At 40.8% G+C, this 22,594-nt stretch overlaps 2 protein-coding genes across 9 annotated transcripts in view; both read right to left on the bottom strand.

Moving 5' to 3' along the window:
• Positions 1 to 579: 579 nt before the first annotated feature.
• On the bottom strand, positions 580 to 5,713 carry rps17 (ribosomal protein S17). The gene is made up of 5 exons (XM_060886479.1): positions 5,638 to 5,713; positions 4,412 to 4,563; positions 2,593 to 2,698; positions 1,266 to 1,331; positions 580 to 694 (listed from the first exon to the last, which is right to left on the bottom strand). Exons 1-5 carry the CDS (start codon positions 5,638 to 5,640, stop codon positions 620 to 622), a joined length of 402 nt encoding a protein of 133 aa, XP_060742462.1. The 5' UTR covers positions 5,641 to 5,713; the 3' UTR covers positions 580 to 619.
• An 886-nt stretch (positions 5,714 to 6,599) lies between these two features.
• Positions 6,600 to 22,594, bottom strand: part of csnk1g1 (casein kinase 1, gamma 1) — a 29,131-nt gene continuing 13,136 nt past the window's right edge. The window contains exons 5-14 of one of the 8 annotated variants that reach the window (XM_060886414.1): positions 18,446 to 18,597; positions 16,820 to 17,054; positions 16,562 to 16,647; positions 16,381 to 16,465; positions 16,089 to 16,234; positions 15,541 to 15,648; positions 14,395 to 14,502; positions 12,737 to 12,840; positions 11,854 to 11,877; positions 6,600 to 11,083 (exon numbers count right to left, since the gene is read on the bottom strand). In XM_060886414.1, the coding sequence (XP_060742397.1) occupies positions 11,029 to 11,083; positions 11,854 to 11,877; positions 12,737 to 12,840; positions 14,395 to 14,502; positions 15,541 to 15,648; positions 16,089 to 16,234; positions 16,381 to 16,465; positions 16,562 to 16,647; positions 16,820 to 17,054; positions 18,446 to 18,597 (1,103 nt within the window). In that variant the 3' untranslated portion in view covers positions 6,600 to 11,028. Of the gene's footprint in view, positions 11,084 to 11,853; positions 11,878 to 12,736; positions 12,841 to 14,394; positions 14,503 to 15,540; positions 15,649 to 16,088; positions 16,238 to 16,380; positions 16,466 to 16,561; positions 16,648 to 16,819; positions 17,055 to 18,445; positions 18,598 to 22,594 lie in introns of all 8 variants that reach the window. The other 7 variants (XM_060886405.1, XM_060886452.1, XM_060886445.1 and 4 more) reach the window with 7 other exon arrangements.

Genomic DNA, 22,594 nt, shown 5'->3' with positions numbered 1-22,594 from the left:
GGTTTTGAAGGTGTTTCACTCTCTTGCCTCAGAGCTTCAGGTGATGGTTTTAGTCTTCAGCTCAGGTCACTGCCCAGGTTTCCTGTCCTACTGCATGGTAAATTGGCCGTAGATGAAGATCATTTCCTCTCTTTACCGCTGCTCAGTCATGTGACATTACGTTAGCAAACCTCACATGAGTAAAGAGTTCATATGGCTTCAGCTCCACGATCAGGCTGGTCGATGTTCTCAAGGACATCAACCAGCCTGAAGATACAAGATTTCTGTGGATGGTGAGACCCAGAATCCAGGACCATGGCTTCAGACCCAATAGTGAACAGTTCACATTAAGATCCACATCATCTTATAAATTTCCTAGTTCCACAATTGCATTATTTTTTGGTCAGTTAGAAGGGAAATGATTTGATCCCCAGATGAGGATGGATTCTTCCTCACCACACTCACCCCTGCCTTGCTCAGGAGGGGTAAATAAATACATTTACATTTAAATCCCTGACTATTTATTTCAGCAAAGCTGTTCGTGATGTTCAAAGTGCTATACAATAAAAAATAAACACACAAAAACAATGACTGCACGTGTTTGAGAGAATGTGGCTTTATTTCTTGGTTAACTGAGTAATTAGGCTCTGGGAGTTTTGAAGTTCATCCCGGCGGGTGGTTGAGTAACCTGCAGTGTTGAGAGGCCGCCGAAGTCCTGCAAAGAAAACAAATCAACATCAGGTCCCTGTTTCCACAAATCAGTTCACTTTTTATCTGAACGCTACTGATGCTAAAGTAATCGCACACTAGTGTAAAACACCACAGAAGGCAATCACATGACTTAGGAGTTTAATGCTGATGTGTCTGGACTAAAAAGCTATTCTGGATTCAAATATGTATTATTTTGTATTTGATGGTTAAACAGAACACAGCGACAATATACTTTTACCTCAATTTATTTGCATGCCAGCCAAACTACACAAACTAAAGGTAGTTTACTGAAGACTTAGAAGCTGCTCACATCTTTATAAAAAATAATAAAATCAATTGAATTTAAAAGGTTTTCAAGTCACATTTTATCTTGAACACCAATACATGACGATCACGTATCTAGAATAACGCTAGCGTCGAGCTTCACAGTCAAAACAGCATCCCTCTCTCACCTGTCCACGTGTTAGAACTCGATTCATGAAACGAAAAGGAAAAACTCCACCTAATCTCGTCTCCTGCTTTACAGCCAAATGCCGTACAATAGTGTGATCTCTTTAACATCTGGAACGACTTACCAGCATCTTCAGCATCTCGCTGGTGTCGGGATCGACCTCGATGACCTCTTGATCCAGAGCAGAGACCTGAAACGGCCAAGAGGACGTTATTCACACGACACGGTTCGTGTTGGAGGAAAGAAACACCACCATGCGATGTAATGTAATGTACGATGTTCCCAACGAAATGTTTCAAAGCAATCGGTAAAAATGAAACAAAAGGAAATAAATAAATAAATAAATAAATAGACATTAATTCTGTTCAAGTATTTTATCCATGTGGATCATTTCAGTCAGTTTATTTGTACGGAGCTGGTAACGATGTACGTCGTCTCAAAGCAGCTTTACAGAAGCAGAGAAACGGAATAAAAATTGTACAGTTTAAATTACTGTACAGCTCTAAAATTTATCCCTCATGATCAAAGCCTGAGGCCACGGTGGTGAGATGAGATGAGGAAGAAACCTTGAGAGGAACCAGACTCAGAAGGGAACCTCAGTCAATGTAAATAACGTCATTTCTACAACAATTTGTAGTCGAGTGGGATTAAGCGACAGAGAGCTCCTGAGGGACTAACATATATCAGAGACATTTCTGAGATCATTACAGACTTAACACTAATTCCTTCCTGCCGAAGTCTGCAAATGTTCACTGATGAAGACCCGAAGCTGACTGACGCAGCGGCGGTTTAAAGACTTCCAAGTGGCTCAGTCTACAACAATTCCATGGATCCTTTTTTATTTTTATATTCTACTTGAATAACCATTTTAATGATGCTATATGAAGCTTGTGAGAAAAGTGCAGCGGAAGACAGATAATTAGTTCAGATTCTCAGTCAGTCAGCTTAATGCTCGGCTCTTCATCAGCGATGGTTTGGAGACTTCAGTTGGGTCTGTAATGAACTCAGAAACGACTCTGACCTGTTAGTTCCTCAGGAGCTCTTGGTTGCTTAATTCCACAGGACTATAAACTGTTGTAAAAAGGACATTATTTACATTTACATCACTTCCTGTCCACCTAAACAAAGATGAGGTTCACTTCTGTGTCTGGTTCCTCTCAAGGTTTCTTCCTCATATCGTCTCAGGGAGTTTTTTCCTCACCGCCATCACCTCCGGCTTGCTCGGTAGGGACAGATGTTAAAGATAAATAGCAACTTCATTTTAAAATGGAAATTTCATTTTTATTCTGTTACCACGCTTCTGTGAAGCTGCTTTGAGACGATGTGTGTTGCTGAATCGGTGGATGCAGGTTGGTTCACTCTGATCTTTCTAACCTAAACAGCCTGCACCAAAATCCTGCGTACACAAAGTTGCACAAGTGGCCTCACTAATCCAGCTCCAATCCACTGACCTCAGGGACGTAGTTGTCTCTCCTCTCTCTCTCCTCTTCCTGGAGTTTAATGGAGATGCCTCTGACTGGGCCCCTCTGGATCCTCTTCATCAGATGGGTCACGTATCTGTACACAAATAAAGAGAAGACGATAGATAAGCAAATTATTCACAATTACCCCAGATATGCCTTGTTGTGTGTTTGTTTATTTACGTTTTAGGTTAACAAGAAAAACGTTAGTCTACCTCCCCCACACCCTTCTATTAACACGACATCTGTAAAGAAATGATTTCGGCCACGGTGCTGTTGATGGTTATATTTTGAAGGTGTTAACAGCAGCGCTGATGATAATTCTGACTGTAACTGAAGTCACAGGTTTATATTAATGATCAGTTTTATAGGAAAGACTTGCACTTGGTTGGCGGAGGCTGTGTGTAAACTCTCTAGTGTTAGAACAGTGTGTGTGTGTTGGTGTGAGCTTCTCTCTTCGTGTGGATACTTGGTTACACTTCCAATCGGATCATCTTATACAGCCCCAATTCTCTTACGTTAGTGTCTCGAGTGTTCCTGGTATTAAGAGAATGAAGATTTCTCCAAAATGGCTGCCTTATAGCGACGCATGATGAGGTGCAGTTCATGTTTCTAGATGATGACAGAGCTACGTTCAACACATGCTGCAGTTTTATCGTTGCGAGCTGCCTGTTGGTGTTCCTACTACTGGCTGCCAAAAGGAAACAATGTCCACAACTATTTGCTAACGGCTGCTGTGACAGAGAAGTCGTGGAAAATGAACTGAACTCTGGTCACGTTGTGATGCTGTCTGGATGTGTGAACGTAGCATTAGTCATAAGCAGGATGTTCGTGACTGCAACGGGAAAAGAATGATGCAAAGGTTTGGGTGAGATTACCGTTACGTGGTAGATATATTAGCGCCTGTGCAAAACTAATGTTAGACACCAACCTTGTTCTAACTATACAAGTCAAGAAGCTTTTATGGTAATTTTGGCCATATGTAACGGACGCATTACATAGTGCAATAAATACAAATACAAAATAAATAGCAGTGACCGGTGTGCATACTGTATATTATACACTACAATGTGCAAAAATATAGGAATCTGAACACTTTAATACGGGTGGTGCTGTAGACACGGATGTATACTGAAGGAGTTTATATCTTATTAAAGTTATGCAAAGTAGATTACAGCATCTTGAACAAATCTTCTTCCACTTTCGGCTTTTCCTGTTATGAGTCGCCACAGCCAATCATCTGTTTCCACCTAACTCTGTTCTCAGCATCTGTCCTCCTCTATACATGTCCAAACCATCTCAATATAGTCTCTCTGTCCTTGTCCCCAAAACAGCCAACCTGAGCTGTCCCTCTGATGTGCTCGTTCCTAATCCTATCCATCCTCGTCACTCCTAAAGAGAACCTCAACATCCTTATCTCTGCTACCTCCATCTCTGCCTCATGGCTACAATCTCTAACCCATACAGCAGAGCTGCTCTCACTACTGTCTTCTACACCTTTCCTTTGATTCTTCCTGACACTCTGTCACACACAGGACACTCCTGACACTTTTCTCCACCCACTCCAACCCACCTGTACTCACCTCTTTTCCACACTACCTGATACACTGGACGTTTGACCCCAAATACATAAACTCCTGCACCTTCTTGACCTCAGCCCCCTCTAACCTCACTGCTCTACTTCCCTCCCTCTCGTTCATACACATCTATTCTTCTTTCCAGAGCATTACCTCCACCTTTCCAGGTGTTCCTCCACCTGCTCTCTACCAAGAATATATCCAAGTGTTAATCATTTAAATTTTGCACTCACCCTGCTATTTTGTTGCGCAGAGGCTTACTGGGGATGATGGCGATCTCCTCACACACCCTCTTGTTGACATGGAAGTCGCTGCCCAGTCGGGTGTAGTACTTCTCGATGATGAGTCGAGAAGCCCTCTTCACGGTCTTCGTCCTCACACGGCCCTGAATATAAAAATACAAACATATTACGACAATAAAATCCCACAGAGAGTCAGTCATATGTATAGCGCAGTCATGTCACGGTAAGAAATTTCTTTAAAAAAATAAAAAAAAAGTCACAAAAAATATAAATGATTTCAAATTGGATCAGTTTTGCATAGTCATTTAATATTCAGAATACCCACATGGACAGTAGCTAAGCTCAGGACCCAACAATAAAGCCACTATAATTAGCAATATATCCTGGTTGTGTGTAAACAACTTAACATCTAAGCAACAACTTAGCATCTAAACAACTTAACATCTAAACAACAACTTCTAAACACCTAAACAACTTAAAAACATCTAAACAACAACTTAATAACACCTAAACAACTTAAAAACATCTAAACAACAACTTAATAACGTCTAAACAACTTAATGACATCTAAACAACAACCTAACGACACCTAACCAACAATTTTAAGACACCTAAACAACTTAAAAACATCTAAACAAGGTCATGCAATTTATGTAATGTTTCATATGTGAATCTCGATCATTTATCACTGTGGTGTTAAATATTACTTCTGTATTGCGTCATCACTCGTCTATAAATTTAAATATCCTATTAAATTAAAGGTGATTATTACGTCACAACCCTGATTATTATAATTAATGCGACTAATTCACCAAACGTTGGTGTTGAATTGTATTGTTTATTTATTTATTTTCTCTCTCTAAACGGTGACATCTTTCTTCACGTTAGCACAGAGAACGTTTCACACTTTAGAAGGTTTTCCGCACTTCAGCAATAAGACATTAAAGTTATTGTAAATTCAACAAAAAAAAGATTTGTTGACGCAGCTCGCGCTAACTCACGCGCTAGTGCTAATGACTGTAGCCTAGCAACCTGTGCTCATTTTAAGCTCGCGCGCGCTGTTTATCTAATCTTAACATTTTAAATACGTCGCCATTCACACGGATCATCTTTCCTAGTCATGTGAAGAGGTGATATTTGGTGCTTCAGACAACGAAAACCACAGAAATGACAAAGATGACGACGGATTGACGAAAGATTCACAAAGTAAAACCCACCATATTGACTCAGGTCTCAGAAAAAGACCTGACAGAGAGCAGGGCGGAAGTTTATATCTTGTGCCGGAAGTACAATAAAAGTCCCAAAGAAAACGACTAATGAATGCACAATTTCATCAGGACGAATGTCTCCGTGTGAAAATACACTATACATCTTTTATTTTATTAGTTTGTTCACTAAACTACTGTACAATAACCCCTTTAATTATGAGCTGTTTTACGCAGATTTTATATATATATATATATATATATATATATATATATTTATATTTACAGTTTACGTTCTTGTAAAGACACACACATATACACGTTCTTTATTATTTATATACGTGTGTGTGTGTGTGTGTGTGTGTGAAATGAGGAATATTGCAGTCATCCTAAATGAAATCCTAAACCATTCTATATCTGGCATCAACAAACCAATATAAACTACAACACAATCACACAATACAGAACACACACACAGGGCAGAGGCAGGAAACGAACCCTCAAGGTAAGAGGGATACCATTAAGCCAATGCCTAAACAATAAAGCACTCTTTTAAAAGGTACTCACTCAGGTCTTTTTGCCTTATTTCACTCACAATTGCTTCTTCGGCCTTATTTGTAATGAATTCTGGTCACTGAAGACTTGTTTAATAAACACCATGTAAACGTCTCCTCAGAGAACTTCACCATAACACTTCAGTCTGTTTATATCGAGCTTGTCTCTGAATTAGCTGTAAATATAATACCATTAAAAGAAGTGTGATGTGTGTTATCTCAAACTCTGCTGTAACAGGTGCTGTTAAAGAAAGTTCACTACATTCTGACCAATCAGTAGCTATGGTGCGTTAGTCGATTCCAAGATCTAAAAAAAAAAAGGCAAAACAAACAAAAATAATATAAACTTATGAACCTCGTCTGACGAGCTGAATCTTAAAAGATGTACCAAACAGCTGAAAGTGAGACAGAACACAGAAGTTGAGACAATTTCCTTTATTTTACATAAAAAAGGGTGCAAACTTGATTTTCCCTTTAAGAGTGGAGGGAATAAAAATTGTATTTGAAAGGTTAAATGTGGTACTTCATATAACTCCTCAGGAAAAATAGCCTTTAAGACATTTATCTTTCTGCAAAAAAAGTGGGGGGGAACAAAAAAAAAAAATACAAAGTTAAGGATGGGTCCCTCTTGATCGAAAGCCCTTGACTAAACAAAACCATTCAAATGCATTAACATTCATATTTAAGCACAGACTTCAAATTCAATGCATGAGGATTTTTCTCTTTGTTTTAAATATGACCAGAACCAGAAAGGGGATTACAGTACTGTACAAGTTAAACCATCGTTATTTGGTAAGAAACAGAAAATCAAAAGTGTTGCACAGAATCTCTCCCGAAATACTGAGAGGGAAAAAAAAAAACAACAAAAAACTGTAGTGATGAAATATGGATAAAAATCGTCGTGCGGATTTAAACCAAGGATGAGTGACAGCAACATTGATCCAAAAGAAAAAAAATACTTGCAGGATTAAAGCTAAAGATGTGAGAACGTGAGAGCAGATTTTACACCAAACAAAGTCCCACCTGACTGGATTCACCACTGCGTCCTTCTTCAGAAGCCACGCACTGGATAACCTGTAGAAGTGTTGAAACCTCTACATAACCATACAGATGTTTACCCTTTAAAAGACTTTTTCACTGCAGTGATGCAAATGTAACGACTATTCAGACATCCGTTGAGCGTTTCATTTATTTTTGATCATCTTCTGAGGATAAATCACTGTTTATTCACCACCATCAAGGAAAGTATGTTCAGTATGAAAAGAAGCTGCTTTACAGGCACGGAAATGATGTTGTTTTGAAATCAGCTAGTAGTCAGTCGTCACGTCGGCCTCGGCCGAGAGGCCAGTTTAAGAAAGAAAAAAAAAATAAAATAAAATAAAAAAAAAGGAGTGTCTTGACATCTGTAAAAACGTCAAGGATTTCAAAGAAGAAAAAACCTGATCCCTTTTTTAGTGAAACTGGTCAGCAGATGGCTCCCTTTGCCACTTCAAAGCATTTTCCAAGCTAATGGAAAGCTGATTTCCTCCATTTTATTTATTTTTTTTTTTTTACAGACCAAAAAAAAAAAAGAATTAAAAAAAAAAAAAAAAAATCTTAGAAACCAAGTTTTACATTTATTCATCTTGATCTTTTACCCAAATTTAATAACACTGATCCTGAATCTGGGCAAAACTAGCGAGGATGTGCAGCATACGAACACGTTACTACCCTAAACTCTGAAACCTGGCAGAAGGAAATGGAAGAGCGTGGGATAGAAGGAGAAGTGGTGTACAGACTTGTCTTCTTCTTGCACAAATCGTTCTCCCTTAAGCGAGCGCACAGGCACACCCGACAGCAGCAAGCAGCACCCGTCCCAAATAATTAAAAAAAAAAACCCACTAAATTCCCACTAAACATTCGTGTGGAGGCACATTATATGCAAATACAATGCAAGAAAAAACAGCTTACATTTAATAAAAAAAAAAAAAAGTAGGAAGAAGCCTCTCCTTAGACACGACTGGGAGAGAGATTCGGTGCCAACAGAGCGAGTAGGATTCAAGTACGTTCCAAAAAAATAATTTACAACTGATGTAACTCGTGTTACAGGGACGAGTGCGAGATACAACAACAACAAAAAAAACTCTAGCTAAGCAAATCATCTGAAATATTGCTCACAATGCATGTTGCATACACACTGGTTCGATGGCAAGCTGCCAGTCCTTGATATTCTGTTCCCACAAACACCGAGCGACATCCGTTTCCCCGCTTGCAAGAACGTCGGGTTTCGTCCGGCAGGGATTTCACTCCTCGTAGCGCTAATTAAGAAACAAGACGACGACGAATGTTTGCGTTCTTTGAAATACGCAGAACCTTAACCGCGAGTCGTCAGAAGTCAAGCGACGGATTCGGACAATCTGGATGGAGATCATCTCGCTGTTCTTTTGGTCCGATACGTTTAAAGCGAGTCCCGTTTCCTTTACAGTCCACGCTGTATTTTGAGTCGTCGTTAGTTCTGCGACTTGACTGGAATCTTCTAGAAATATTATTAGTGGTCAATTCAAAGCTTGTAACTCACCGGGTTTCTCAAACTGGCTAAAGTAAAAGATCCTCAAACTTTAAAACTGCAACCGTGTAGAAGAGGACAGGAGACTAAAGGTAGTGAAAGTGTAGTGCAGTTCATGTTTATCCATGATTTCTCTCTCTCTCTCTCTCTCTCTTCAAATTCTGTATGGCCAGGTAAGGAAAAACAAACAAAACAAAACAAAAATAGAGGTTATATAATTTCTTATACATCTTAATTCACATTTACTATACATTTAAAAATCACAAAAAAGCAGGGACTCACTATGGGGTGTTGGGGGGGTGGCGTGGGGGTTTCACCGTAGGTACGGTTAATTAATAAAAGGATTCTCTAACTCCGTTTTTCTGGAGCACCAAACTGTTTTACAAACCTGATTCAGATTCGCACGCCAGACCTTTCACTGGTTAAATCAGGTGTGTTAAAGCTTTCCAGAACTGAAGCTAGATACTAAAATCGTGGTGTTGTTTTTTTTTAATGGGCTCTAACAGTGGCCTCATCCTACAGCTAAGAGATCACAGGCCTGCCCGTGATGGAGCCGCTTACGACTGCTTTGGAGAAGTGACGTGACACCCAGCGATTCCCAGCAGTCACCGGTTTAAGTCAGATAAGAGGGATATAATAGGGACCGAGAGTACTACATGAACAAAAGACGAGAAGAGTTCTGTAGTGTCTTAACGCAGGACCGCAGCCCTGCTTATCTAGTGTTAGTTAAGGCATTAAGATGAGGATAATTAGCAGTGGCAGTTTGAAAGTCTCTCTAAGTCAGCATTCAAGTTACCATCATGTTTGCATGTTCCCTTTAAAAAAAAAAAAAAAATCATCTGGATCGGACACTGATCATGAATACCCACTGAAACTGCTACGAGGCAAGAAAACACTTCATAAACAGTCATTATTACACTTTACAAACGTTAGCAAGCTTCCTATTAACCGTTATACCGTTCTGACGCTCTGTTCATATCGACACAAACGCATGGCGTGAAGAAATGCATACTATAGGAACATAAAAGAATGTTCAGTCTCTCGCAGACTGACCGGATTCCACCCTGGCACATTAAATAATTCTTCTCTTCGGCAATCGCTTCCATTCATATGGCATAATAATCGTAATAATAATAATAATAATAATAATAAAAAAAAGACCATATAAGAAATGCCACGTTCAAATCTGGGACTGGGTTCAGACAAATAAGATGCTTACAATGGAAAAAAAGAAAGAAAGAAGAAAAAAAAAAAAATCAAATAAACGCAGTGAGAACGTTTGATACAAAGAGAACCACGGAGCGTCTCACTGGCGAGTTCAGCTCTGAATCCCAGCTAATAGAAAAGTCAGGTTTAACATTAAAGCGATACCATATCACAAGAGGAGAAAGCAGCATGGCTGGCTGGCTGGCTGGCAGGTCGGAGTGGGTGGAGTGCTTTAGAACAAGCAGCTTAAATAGCATTCAGTAGAAGTGGGGAATGTGCTGAGGCTCTCGCCCGTGGAACTGAGCGTCGGACCTGGACGCTCTCTTCGTCCCCTTTGAACAGAGCCAGGTAGCACATCGCGTCAGCACGAGGGTCGAAGGCCATGAGTACAACGCTGTCACTTTACACTTGGCTGCTTATTTCACACATTTACAGATTCCACAAGGAAAGGCCTGTTAGCTTTGTTGTGTTAAGACAATTAGCGTGGTGGTTGTTTTTTTTTTTCTTTTCTTTTTTTTTTTTTACGATGTTTAAGCTGACTCGGTCCAATAGAAACACAAACTCTGCTAGCAAAATTTCCACAAAGTCAGGAGGAGCAGAAATTACAAAGGAAAGAAGTGAAAGCTAGCAGGTGGTGCAATGGATCGATATACGAACTCCAGTGTGGATGAAGCTCCTCTGTTTGAGGAGTGACTCTCTCCAAAAATCCTTCTTGAGCTGCTGGGTCTGTCACAAAGGCAGAACATGGGAGAGCTCCCTCAAAGATGGATGGGGTGTTGGGTGGAAAACGAGGAGAAAAAGAAAAAGCAAAAAAAAAACAAAAAAAAAAAAACATGGAGGAGTGCAATGCTGTTCCAGTGCTTAGAGATCCGAATAAGTGTGTTTGTGTGTGTATATTCCGATACAAGGAAACCGTCCACGAGTCCTGCATCCGCTTCACACGATATGTGCATGTTTCTTTCTCTCACACACACACACAGACACACAGAGGCAGGTCCCATTGAGGCGATTCATTTTGAGGGCATTGTTGTCTTCTTTTGAATAAAATTTCTTTATTGAACGTTCTTAAAATGGGCTGAGTGGAGCGGGTGGAGCGGATCATTTGTGCCGAGCGGTGTTCTTTTTCCTCTTCCGCTTGAAGAAGCAGCAGCACCTAAGATAAGACACACAGATAGGTTACAGTCAAAACGACCCGTCCCAACCTGTCCCGTCCCAACAAGACGCTCTTTCCGATCAATGCAAATGATGCGGTTTAGACATCGCAGGCTAGTAGCGTTAAATCGGTATGGAAATGTATGCAAAACACCTTGTGTTACTCTAAGCAAATCTCTTGAAGCTCTTTGATTACAGTGTTTTTAAAGAAAGCACACAGCTAGCGGCGATCACAAAAGGTACGTTAAATACAAACACAGACATGTTTATGCTTAGTGGAGTTAGGTAGAGTTCGGAGAGACAGCAACAACACGACAGGATGAACCCATGGAAATGAGTGGAGGAGCATGCAGAGGAAAGAGAACAGCTCCAGACTGACACATAGAAAAGTGATGCGGTTCACTACGGTCGTAGTGACGTCCCTGTGCGGCCGCCAATATGCGGTGCTGGGTGTAAATGATGCCCTGATCCCAAATGCAAATTGCCTTTTTTTTTTTTTTTGTTAAAAAAACAAAACAAAAACAAAATCTGTATATTCAGACAATGTAATATCTTTCCCCTAAATTTAAAACCCCATAATGGTGAGTGAGAGGCCTCTTTCGGTTACACGGAGTCTAATCGGCACACATTTCAATAAAGCCTGCAACTGTTTTGGGCTTTTTCGTTTGAAAATTTTGTGCATATTCACATAATCTAGGCTTATTCGCCCACAGTCTAGGCTGGTCCACTCCCCTTGAGTTTTCCGCGTGGACTGGAGAAAGGGGGACTCACCACAAGTTGAGCATTTTCACGCAGCTACAGAAAAACAAAACAAAAAAAAATAGTAGTGTGGAAAGAGAAAAGACAGAGAGATTATTACACAGCGAGTGAGATGATGAGACAAACGTCATGCCAGGTACATAAGAAAAACGAGTGGACACAGAGGACAAAATAAATAAATAAATAAAATAAATAAAATAGTAAGGGGGTGGGGTGGGGGGGGGAGAATATCAATCTAAAGATAGATGCCATGATCAGGTGTCCCGCTTAAACGAGGAGAAAACAGAGGACGCAGGTCACTGGTTGGGGTTCGGTTCCATTTATAAAAAAAGGCAGCGTGCGGACAGGGAAGTAATTCTCTGATGGTTAATATGGAGTAAGGTTAAGAAAAGAGGGATAAACGGAATCTAATAAACTAGAGAGAGGGAAAGTGAGGGGTTCAAAGAGAATGGCTCACAGGGAAAGGGGTTTTAATGAAGTTAAATGCTGTGACAACCATAGAAACCTTGGCATGTTTATTTCAGGCTTTTAATTGGACGCAGCCTGCGTTATTGCTTACTTTCAAGTCTGCATCAGTAATCAAAGATGGGCATCTATTTAAGACATCAAAGCGCTGACAGAACAGAAAAGTGTCCGTATTTATATCACAGGGAAAGACAGAGTTCTATAGACAAAGCTTAAAAATAAATAAAGAAAGAAAGAAAGAAAGAAAGAAAGAAAGAAAGAAAGAAAGCCTGATTCAAGATTGAATTCAAATGAATAGCAATAAACTTCAATCGGAAATCAAGACAGAACAATAGTTAGCTGATTCACAGAGACAAACCTGGCAGTAGATATCAGTGTTATGATCTATCCTAGTGAGATAATACACAAAGGTGTTTGCTCCGACACGTACTTAGCCTCGTCCACCACTTCCACCTCCGCCTGCACTGTAATGGGAGCGTTGGAGTGGGCCTGCTGGTCGTCTGCGTTCAGTTCACCGTTAGTAGAGCTGACCACCTGAAGCACAAGGGTCGAAGAGTCAGAACGCAAGCTGTGTTCATCAATCAGTCTGCTGCTTAATGAAATCTCTTAATGAATCCTTAATCTTTAATCGCTTTTAGCAGCGTAGCCATGTTTAGGAAACAAATAGACACGCTTCCCTCTACAGAGAAAGGAAATAGACTTCCAAAGAAAGGCAGCTGTTGAGCGAGTCGAAGTGTTTAGGAGATAAAACATTTCTGCAGAAAGTCTAGTACAAATTTGTGCAAAGTTACAAAAATTGCTGAATTCATCTCAAAACAAATTTTAAATTTCTCTCACAAGCAAATAGCATTTTTTAAATTTTCTTCCCGTCTGTAAATCATTTATAAACAAAATACACTTAGGTTTAGGCCTTTAGACGTTCATCATAAGTGAGTTTTTAGAATAAACAGGTTATCGGTTCTTTTCCTCCATACAGAGGTGCGTGTTAAAAAAATCGTCCCTTCTATGGTAATGGCACATGTGCTAAAGGTACAGTGGAGCGAGTAGGCTGAATTGCACTTGAGTATTCCTTTAACTTCATGTCTGTGTGTTAATTGATCGTTTGCTTATGATGGAATATTAAGGAATTTATCACCTGGTATACAAACAAACTTCATCACCAGGACCAATTCTAGGTAGTAGTCGATGCAGAACCAGAAGTCCAGGGGGTGGAGCTAGACTGGACTAAGGATCAACAACCTTAACCTTCAACCCTGTCCCTCGGCTCCACCGCCTGGATTTTCGGTTCTGCTTTACTCAGGAGGTGGAGGAGAAGCTGGATCAGGCCTGATTACACTCGTGCATATCGTCGCTGTCGGGCGGAATCCTTGTATCTCCAAAACCGTTATTTTTCAGGAAATTAAAAAAACGCCGTACCTTATCCGCAGTGCACAGGGTTTAGTCCGCGTTGCAGTGGATTGTCTTGCGCTAAATTCCTGTCCTCAGACGAGCACCAGAACAAGCGGGGGTCAAGATTTGTTTTTTTTTGAGCCAAGTGTTGTGAAGACATTTACCTCAGAAGACGTGTTGATTCGTTGCGACTCTTCTTGAGGAGAAATATGCCGCGAAGCTCTCCCGCGGAGTGAGGAAGAGATGGACAGTTGAAGTGTCCAATGGAGTTAAGAGATTTGCACTCAAGCTATTTTCAAGACTTTAGATTGGTTAATAACTTGTAAAAAAATAACAGACCCACGTGGGGACTGACCAATAGCATCGATATGTGAAAAAATATTAAATTGACCGAATTTGGACATATGAGGTTTCCGCCCGACAGCGACGATATGTTAATACTATGCATTTCAGGGCTTTAGAGACCTGCTCATGATCTTACTACACTGCTCTGCAAGCCCTCTGCCTTTCCAAAAGCAGAGACAGAGGAGAGCAGGTAACCTTTGACCCTTTTTACCAGCTGGGGAATCCTGATGAAGAATTGGAGAGAATTGGCACCAGCTGGTCCATGTTGAAATATCATGCTGGTCTGGCACAAAATGATTACACAGGGAGAATGGGACAGGGAAGTTGAGAGGGATGGAGGAGGTGGAGCTATACCTGCACTGAGCCTCCATGCCTGTCCGACGCCAGGTGGGAGGTCAGGTAGGAGTTGGCCTGCCGGTTGGGCTGCACCTCCCATGCTCCTCTGCGGTCGGAGGAGGCCGTCTGGTCGGGCCGGAGGAGGCACAGGAGCGAGGGGAGGAGGCGTGGAGGAGGCGAGCGAGCATGGGCAGGTGGCATGCAGGGCAATGGAAACCAATGGGGAACCAAAAAAAAAAGAGCCAAGGCAAAGCCACAAATCAGCATTAGATACAAAGGTGTGCATTAAGTTTCTCCAACACAGGCAAATTAAAAAATATCCTTTTTATGTGTGGATATTTCTGACATGCTGCAATCTCATTATTAAGATTTATTTATCAAATGACCCAAAAGTTCTTACTTTACTCAATCTATACTCTGGACACGATCAATAAAAAAAAAAAAAAGACTGCTAACTAACTACTGAACAATTAATCTGATAAATAAACATCAACAGGGTAAATGCTTCAAAATCAAACTAAAGGAAATAATGAACCCTAGTTGATATGACAGTAATGACAAGCACGTGTATGACGGGGTTGTGTCTCATATATATTGCTGAGGGAATCGACGCTGTCTTTGTTTACGGTTTTTCTACGATTAAATGATGTCAAAAAACAACAAGGGTCCTTTCGTCTGGTGTCCTGTCTGATAGACCAAACGAAAATATGGCCTTGTTGGGGAAGTACAAGCAAAGCTGGTTTATACTTAAGAAAAAAAAAACAAAAACAAAAAAACAGAGCAACCAAAATGGGGGGAAAAAAAACATTAATAAATTAGGTACGCATATAATAAGCATAACTTAACTCGTCTATGCCCTGCATGCATTTTAAAGCATAGGCTGTGTTTTGAGCGTGCTCTGCATGCTCGCTTAACAGTTTTGGCCCTGGTATGTACGCAGTGTGCTTAGGTGTTCTTCAGATTGGGGATTCCACGTATGGTTTCAACTCTACTACATATTATTCATGCATAATTACTACTGGTGGATATCGCCAACTTTTGCCCACGCCCAGACTGAGCTCATTGTGGTTTGGGGAAAACGCTCAAGTCCTCGCTGGAATGCAGAGCTGTGCCAAAGCTGCAAGTGGATCTCTGTTTTAGTGTAGCGAGGGAAGCAAATCTTACCTGGTTCCTTAGCGGTTGGTGCTGAGAAGGTCTGTCTCTGTGTGTGTGGCTCTCACGTGTCACGGCTGACGCTCCGGAGTCCACGTGCACGGATCCGACCGGCGTGGGCTTTGAAAGCAAAGCGGTTTATAAAACGAAACAAAAACCCATTGTATTAGAACAAGCGCGATTATAGTGCAGGTAATAAAATACGATACTGGTGTGCAGTTATAGAAAGTAATCGAACGACAAAGATGATTATTTTCCTGTGTTCCTCTGGAAACATTCCTCTTATACCACAGTGATGTGCTAGCAATTAAAGAAAGAACATTCAAATAGCATATTGCACCTTTCACATTTTTTCCTCGTTGTGTTTATTTCATGTTGAAGAATTTCAATGAAACAAGTTAATTCCTGTTGCCACTTACATTAAATCAGGTATTAATAGTCTGTTATTTCTGTCCGTTTATTGTTTATAGCAGTTGTACAACGAAAGCGTTAACATGATCCTGTGATTCACCTTGGAACCTGCACCACTAGTTCATCAGATGATTATCAGATTAACTTACGATTTGCCTGCCCACCCAGTCGTACGTGTAATCAAACGTGTATCCTTTGCGTTCAAACAGCTCAGTGAACAAGGTCCTCAAGTACTCATAGTCAGGCTTTTCGAAGAAATCCAACCGCCGGACGTAGCGCAGATACGTAGCCATCTCTTCTGGAAGAGCAGAGCGCAAGATCAGAGTCAAATATTTAGCTTTTTGATCCGATCAACATCACATAGTATGAAACAGCTGCTTTCTCGCCTCCCCGGTGAGCAAACAAATATGACTGGAAATACAAAAGGAAAGAACAATTTACCTGGAAAGTTCTCACAGAGAACTTCGATAGGAGTGTTCCGCTTTGTGTCTCCGATTTTTTGATATCTCTCTTTTAACGTGTCGGCCTGAAAAGTGAATTCAAACGGTATTGTGTTTGTGCATGGAGCAGAATACATATTTTAGCGCTCTGCCGAAAACGCAGCACGGTTTAAGTGACGCACCTTTAGTCCCTGCCATGGAAGGCTGCCTCGGAGGAAGTACATGAACATGTGACCTAAGGCTTCGAGGTCATCCCGTCGACTTTGCTCTGTGACAAAGAGGCGACAGGACAATTTGCAGAACCCGATCATGTAAAGCCAGGTCTAAGAAGAACCGCTACAACACGTTACGGTCGATTACAGATTTCTAGCTTATTGAGAGTGTACGCAAAAAATGTTTCTAAGTTTAAGGTAGAAAAAGAAGGATGGACGTGAGCTTACCTTTCCCCAAGTGCGTATTTATAGACATGTATCGCGCTGTGCCCGTGAGGCTTTTATGCTCCCGGTAAGGAATGTGTTTTTTGGTTTCAGGGTCGATGTATTCTTTGGCCAAGCCAAAGTCTATGATGTGAATGATGTGCTCCTTTTTATTCCCTTGTCGTCCAATGAGAAAGTTCTCTGGCTTCACATCCCTGTAGATGAGGTTCTTGGAGTGCACGTACTCCATGCGGGAGATCTGTCAAGAAAAAGGAAAGAAAAAACAAAAAAAAACAAAACCCAGAGCTTGATCAGCAATAAAGACAAACTGTGCAAAAAAAAACACTTACAGTAAGTAGAAGAACCAGGTGTAACCTTTAACAGCATTGCTATAGAGTTCAAAAGCCAGATTTAATAACGACTTTTAATGTCAGTGGAGTGTAGCCTTGATGTTTGGTGCGTTAGAAACATATTACAACTAAATATTTAAGATATCATTAAGACATTGCTTAAAATGATGCTTAAGACAGAAACCTAGACATAGATACTGGTTACAAAGATGCATGAAATGTGTTCCTTTAGTTTCTAATGCTTTCCCTTTTGCAGGTTAATTCTGTGAATTATTAGTGCTCACGTTTGTTTTTTACTGCCGTCAAAAAAAAACAAACATGTTTAATGTAATCTCTATATTATGACTCATTGTCATTGGCCTTCTCTATTTGTTATGAACCTGAACACACTGAGCCGTTCGTATGGTCATAAGATCACGTCATAACACTTATAAAGAGCTCGTCGGTAGCTCTTGAGCGTCACCAGGCCCGTAGCAGAGAGCGGGGCTGAGGAATTCGGGCATTTTAGCCTATTTCAGAGCCGATTTATCTTTTTGTTCAAGACAAAAACGCACACTGTTTGGCGTGGTTTTTAATCCAGAAATAAAAAATATTGTTCTAGTTTAATTTGAATCATGAAGCTAGTTCGGTGAATCCGTCAGAATCGTGAGCAGCGTTAATCGCCAAATCCTTGATAGCTGTAATAAGAAGGCAGACTTGTGCACGTGTAGCTCTGTCCACGGGGATAAAAAAAAACAAAAACAAGATGAGCCGGTGCAGACGAGGATTTTAACAGACGCCCAGCAAAGCTACATGTACAAAGCTCTGAATACAGCATGTAATTTACTCTCAGACTGTTCGGAGGCAGACACGCGTCCCTCCATCGAGGCCCGCTAAGCACGAGAGGGATGAAATGAGATACATATATAATCTTATTAAATACTGTCTTGCTAAATCTGTTACGTACATTAACTTAGAAACTTTATTTTTTGTTTATTCTGGTTCTATTTGTAATAGTTCAGCCTAACTATTTCTTTTTACTCTGCATCAGTATTAGGATGAATCTGTTTAAAAAGCCTTTGAATACTCAGATGGTGTGCACAATACAGCACAATTTTTCTACACAAGAGTTTGCTTGCTTTTTCTTTACAGGTTTACAGGCAGAAATGTTTTGCAGAGAGAAGTTCAACCCTGGGATTACGTGACACAAAAAAGCGGGGCTAAATTATCATTAGAAAAACCATAATCAACACGCTGTCTCTGGAAATCTTCGACGTAATGGGTGTGTTGAAATGAGGCCAGGGAAGAGGAGTGAACTCACCAGCTGAATGGCGATCATTAAGACGGTCTTGAGGGAGAAGGTGCGGTCACAGAGGTCAAAGAGGTCCTCCAGACTGGGGCCGAGCAGCTCCAGCACCATGGCATTGTATTTCCCGCATGGCCCAAAATAGTACACCTGGGGCAGGCCTTCCGCTACAGGGAAGCACGAAAACATTTAATAACAAAGCAGTGCTGCCCTTAAATCACACACAACACACACTCGACATACGTGGGGCTTCTTTTAAAAGAATAGCAGAATGTGTTTTAAAGCTTGAAAGCAATTCATACAGAGGCAGTGTATGACACTTCAGTGGTATTTACAGAAAATTATAAAATAATCCAAGAAAAATTATATAAAATAAATTCTATAAAACATGATTTTCTTTTTTTTTTTTTTTTTTTTTTTAATCAAACATTAATCCTCTTCTAAAAATAAAGCACATCAGTCTGATAAAGCCACAGACTGACGCGAGCTGAACCTTGGACTTGGCCCACAAGGAACATATGAAGCAAGAATATTTTTAAAGCTATATTTGAAACCGAGCCAGTAAGCAACCGAGTTCACTCAAATCTAGAAATAAATCTTCTCATTTTGATATAAGTGTTTAAACGGTCGTGTTATATGGAATGTATTATTTAACAGAAGGATGTGGATGAACTGGTCCATAAAATATACTGTGAATACCTTTTTTCCTCATCCCAATCTCATTCAGAAAAGAAAAAAAAAAAAAACAGTGTGAACTTTTAGCATTACATTTGGAAGCATGATATTTTTAAGCAGCATTAACTCAGTTTTGGTGATTAAAAAAAAGTTTGTATGGATCTAATCAGATCAAAATTATAAAAAAAAATCTTGTCTTAAATGTCTTGATATTTGGGAATGATGCACTGGACAAACACAAGTTTAGATGTTAGACCTGTGAAGAGTCTTTTGTGATGTCATTTACAACTCAGACCTGCTAAAAGGACAACTCAGAATCCAACCACTGTATGACAAAATCAGTGTATTTACACACACACACACACTCACACACACCCAGCATTTAGCAGACACCCTTATCCAGAGCGACTTACAATTTTATCTCATTTTATACAACTGAGCAATTAAGAGATAAAGGCCCTGCTCAGGGGCCCAGCAGTGGCAGCCTGGTGGATCTGGATAGAACTCACAACCTTTCTATTGATAGCCCACACACACAAACCGCCATGCACACACACACACAGGTTCCGAGCTGCTATGCCACGCTGGCAGCATCTGCTGTTTGATGCATGAGAATCAGATCCACAAAGCCGAGTTCTAAGGAGCTTCACACATGAAGGCACCACTGCGGTATGAACAGCCATCAGTGAGCTAGCACTGAAGCTCAGATCATATAATTATCATCATCTCAGTGTATCTGACGAGGCTGTAGTGGGTAGCTGTGGCGTGGATCTACACCAAGCATTGTGTGGTTATGTTTGTAACACCCCTGAGAATGAAGCGCACGCTGGACTGATGATGACTCATCCGTGTTCAGGCTGCACACAGCGCGTTCTCAGCAGAGCGTCTCCGTGGTGATTAACACTTTTGCTAGCTGCTCTCTGAATTCACCCACTGGTACACGCTGAACCCTGAACCGGCACACATGAGAAGCAGAAACGGTGCAAACACGGCAAGCTAAAAAAATCACTCGGGCCCTCGTTCAGCAAACGACCGAGATACGCCGAAGATCCGGAACACGAGTGCTGTGCTATAAATAAAGTCAAAAGTCTTTCGTTTTATTTTTATAAAGGTTATGTTTAGCGCTTCTCATTATTTCAGGAATATCATCATTGCTTAGGAACATCGTTCCACTCACACTCCTCACCTGAATGGTGCCAACAAGCAGAGTCATGATGCAGTGATAGGTTTTTCTCCATAAGTAACTACAGTGCAATGCAGGGTTCACTGGGCTACTTAAAAACACCGTAGGGCAAAACACAATTGTTTTAACGTTGTTGCTACATTTGTTTAAAATTTAAAAGCCTCGGTCTGAAAAATATTGCTTCTGAAAATGAAGCTAGTTTATGTAACTCTTGGTCCAGAAAAACAAACAAACAAAAACAAGCAAAAAAAAAAAAAATCTGCTATTTGCATTTTATTTTTCAGCTAATAAAACTATAAAACTATTTGCCATGTCGAGTCCCTGCATTCTATATCCTGTGAGCACCCGTACAGATTCACACTTTGCATTACGAAGTAAAAAGTAACTTTACTGCTTATGAATTGTAATAATGTTCAGGAACAAGACCCCAGGTCTGTACATCCCCCTTCCAGTCCGCTCCAGTCAGCCTCCCTGCTCCAACAAAGCACCATCTGCCAGCAGGCCCGTTTCAGGCCACCCACCTACGCCTGCTGAATCAGAGATACATGACTGGAACACAATGCCACGTGATCCACAATCCTCTAGTTTATATACAGCATATCAGACTACCCTGAGGCCACACCAACATCCCAACATAAAAAACACACACACACACACACACACACACACACACACACACGCACACACACACGCACACACACACGCACACACACACGCACACACACACGCACTCATCTTGAAGAATTGCTAGGCCTCGGCTGCTCTGGTGTGTGGAGATGGTTGATCAGTGGCCAAGCTAAAAACCCGGCCAGAAAAACTCGGTAAAGCCCCAATGCCAGGGCTTCTAGCCAGGAGGAGTATAAGAGTTCAGCACAATACTAGCTACACATTAACCAGAAACAAAAGAAGAACTGTACTGGGCCTCAGGGACGGGCTTTCTTGCTGGAGGAGTAGGCATGATATGAGTGGGGGATTTTCACATGGCTGGGTTTCAGCATACACTAAGCACTTGGTCAGAATGACACATATGGTTGGGTGGGTGGCTAATTATCGCCTTAACAGAAATCTAATGAATGCTTATTCATGAAGTAAAGTAAACCGGTCACGTGTCCTGTTGTCAACAGTTGGACAGTACAGCTAGCTACACGTTTGTACAATAATAGAAATAACCATCCGAAATATTGTAACGTGATGTACAATTTTTATGGAAATCTATGAAGAGAGAAAAAAATAAAAAATAAATAAACAAATTAGTTACAAAACTAAAAACACACAATAAATTGTTTAATAAAAAAAAACCCAGAGAATTAAAAAAAAATAATACTAATAATGAATTAATTTAGCACAGACCAAATAATATTTTGACACATTTTTATTCGCCTGCGATCTCTGCAGTTTTGTGTATCAGTGGCAATGACGACCTTCATGTGTCTTTAAAAAAAACACACAAAAAGTTTTTAAACGTTATTGATTGCATGAGAGGAAAAACAAGTACAATCCCAAGATCTCAGCTGGATGGTTTCATGGACACTATCATAAACAAACATGGCCTTGCTCCCAGAGTCTAGGCAAAGTCTGCATGCGACAGAAATACTGTACTGTAATGTGCCTGAATGTGAAGCCAGGACCTGTAAAACACTGGTCAAAAACCAGTGGTGTGAATGGCACTTAGTGATCGATAGAGAAAGAAAGACAAACAGACAGAGGATGAATGTCAGTTGCATAAGCACTGAGAGACTGAGAAAACAGCCACCTCCCACCAGCTACCCATGGCTTTACTGAGTAACGGTTGCACTCCTACGCTGCAAACTCCGTGGTCAGTACAGTGGGACTATCTAGCTGCCCACTTCACCGGGAGCAGAGAGATAAAACTACAGTGGCTCCGAGCCACATGCTACCTCCAGATCACTGCTAGGCAAAGAAACAAGACGACAAAGGAAGGAGTGGATGGAGCAAGTTCCAGACGCAGTCAGTCAATCACCACGTGTGTGTGTGTGTGTGTGTGTGTGTGTGTGTGTGTGTGTGTGTGTGTGTGAGGACCATCACTTTCCATTCAATCAGTCTGCTAATGATGTAACCAAATGCAATATTCAGAAAGAATAAATGCAAATCAGGACTGCACATTGTTTTGTTGTTTTGCCTGCCAAGGCTCACAAGGTTGAGACTAGAGCATTGCTTAAAGACTGAGATCCTGTAAGAACCAACCAAAAAAAAAAAAAGAAGCCAAAAGCAGAAGCCTGGGGTTGTGTACAGTGACACTGACTCTTATACCAGTACAAGGGAAATTGTAATGCTACAGCATATGA

Source organism: Tachysurus vachellii, chromosome 1, assembly GCF_030014155.1.
Source record: "Tachysurus vachellii isolate PV-2020 chromosome 1, HZAU_Pvac_v1, whole genome shotgun sequence".
Classification (NCBI taxonomy): domain Eukaryota; kingdom Metazoa; phylum Chordata; class Actinopteri; order Siluriformes; family Bagridae; genus Tachysurus; species Tachysurus vachellii.
Note: the sequence above shows the minus strand (reverse complement) of the source record. Positions and strands in the feature narration are given on the sequence as shown.

What these genes read in the sequence shown, in the direction of transcription:
- rps17 (XM_060886479.1), bottom strand. An exon ending in CTGCGCAACAAAATAGCAGG is followed by an intron (nt 2,699 to 4,411) that starts GTGAGTGCAAAA and finishes ATTTGTGTACAG; the next exon opens with ATACGTGACCCATCTGATGA. An exon ending in GCGAGATGCTGAAGATGCTG is followed by an intron (nt 695 to 1,265) that starts GTAAGTCGTTCC and finishes TTTTCTTTGCAG; the next exon opens with GACTTCGGCGGCCTCTCAAC.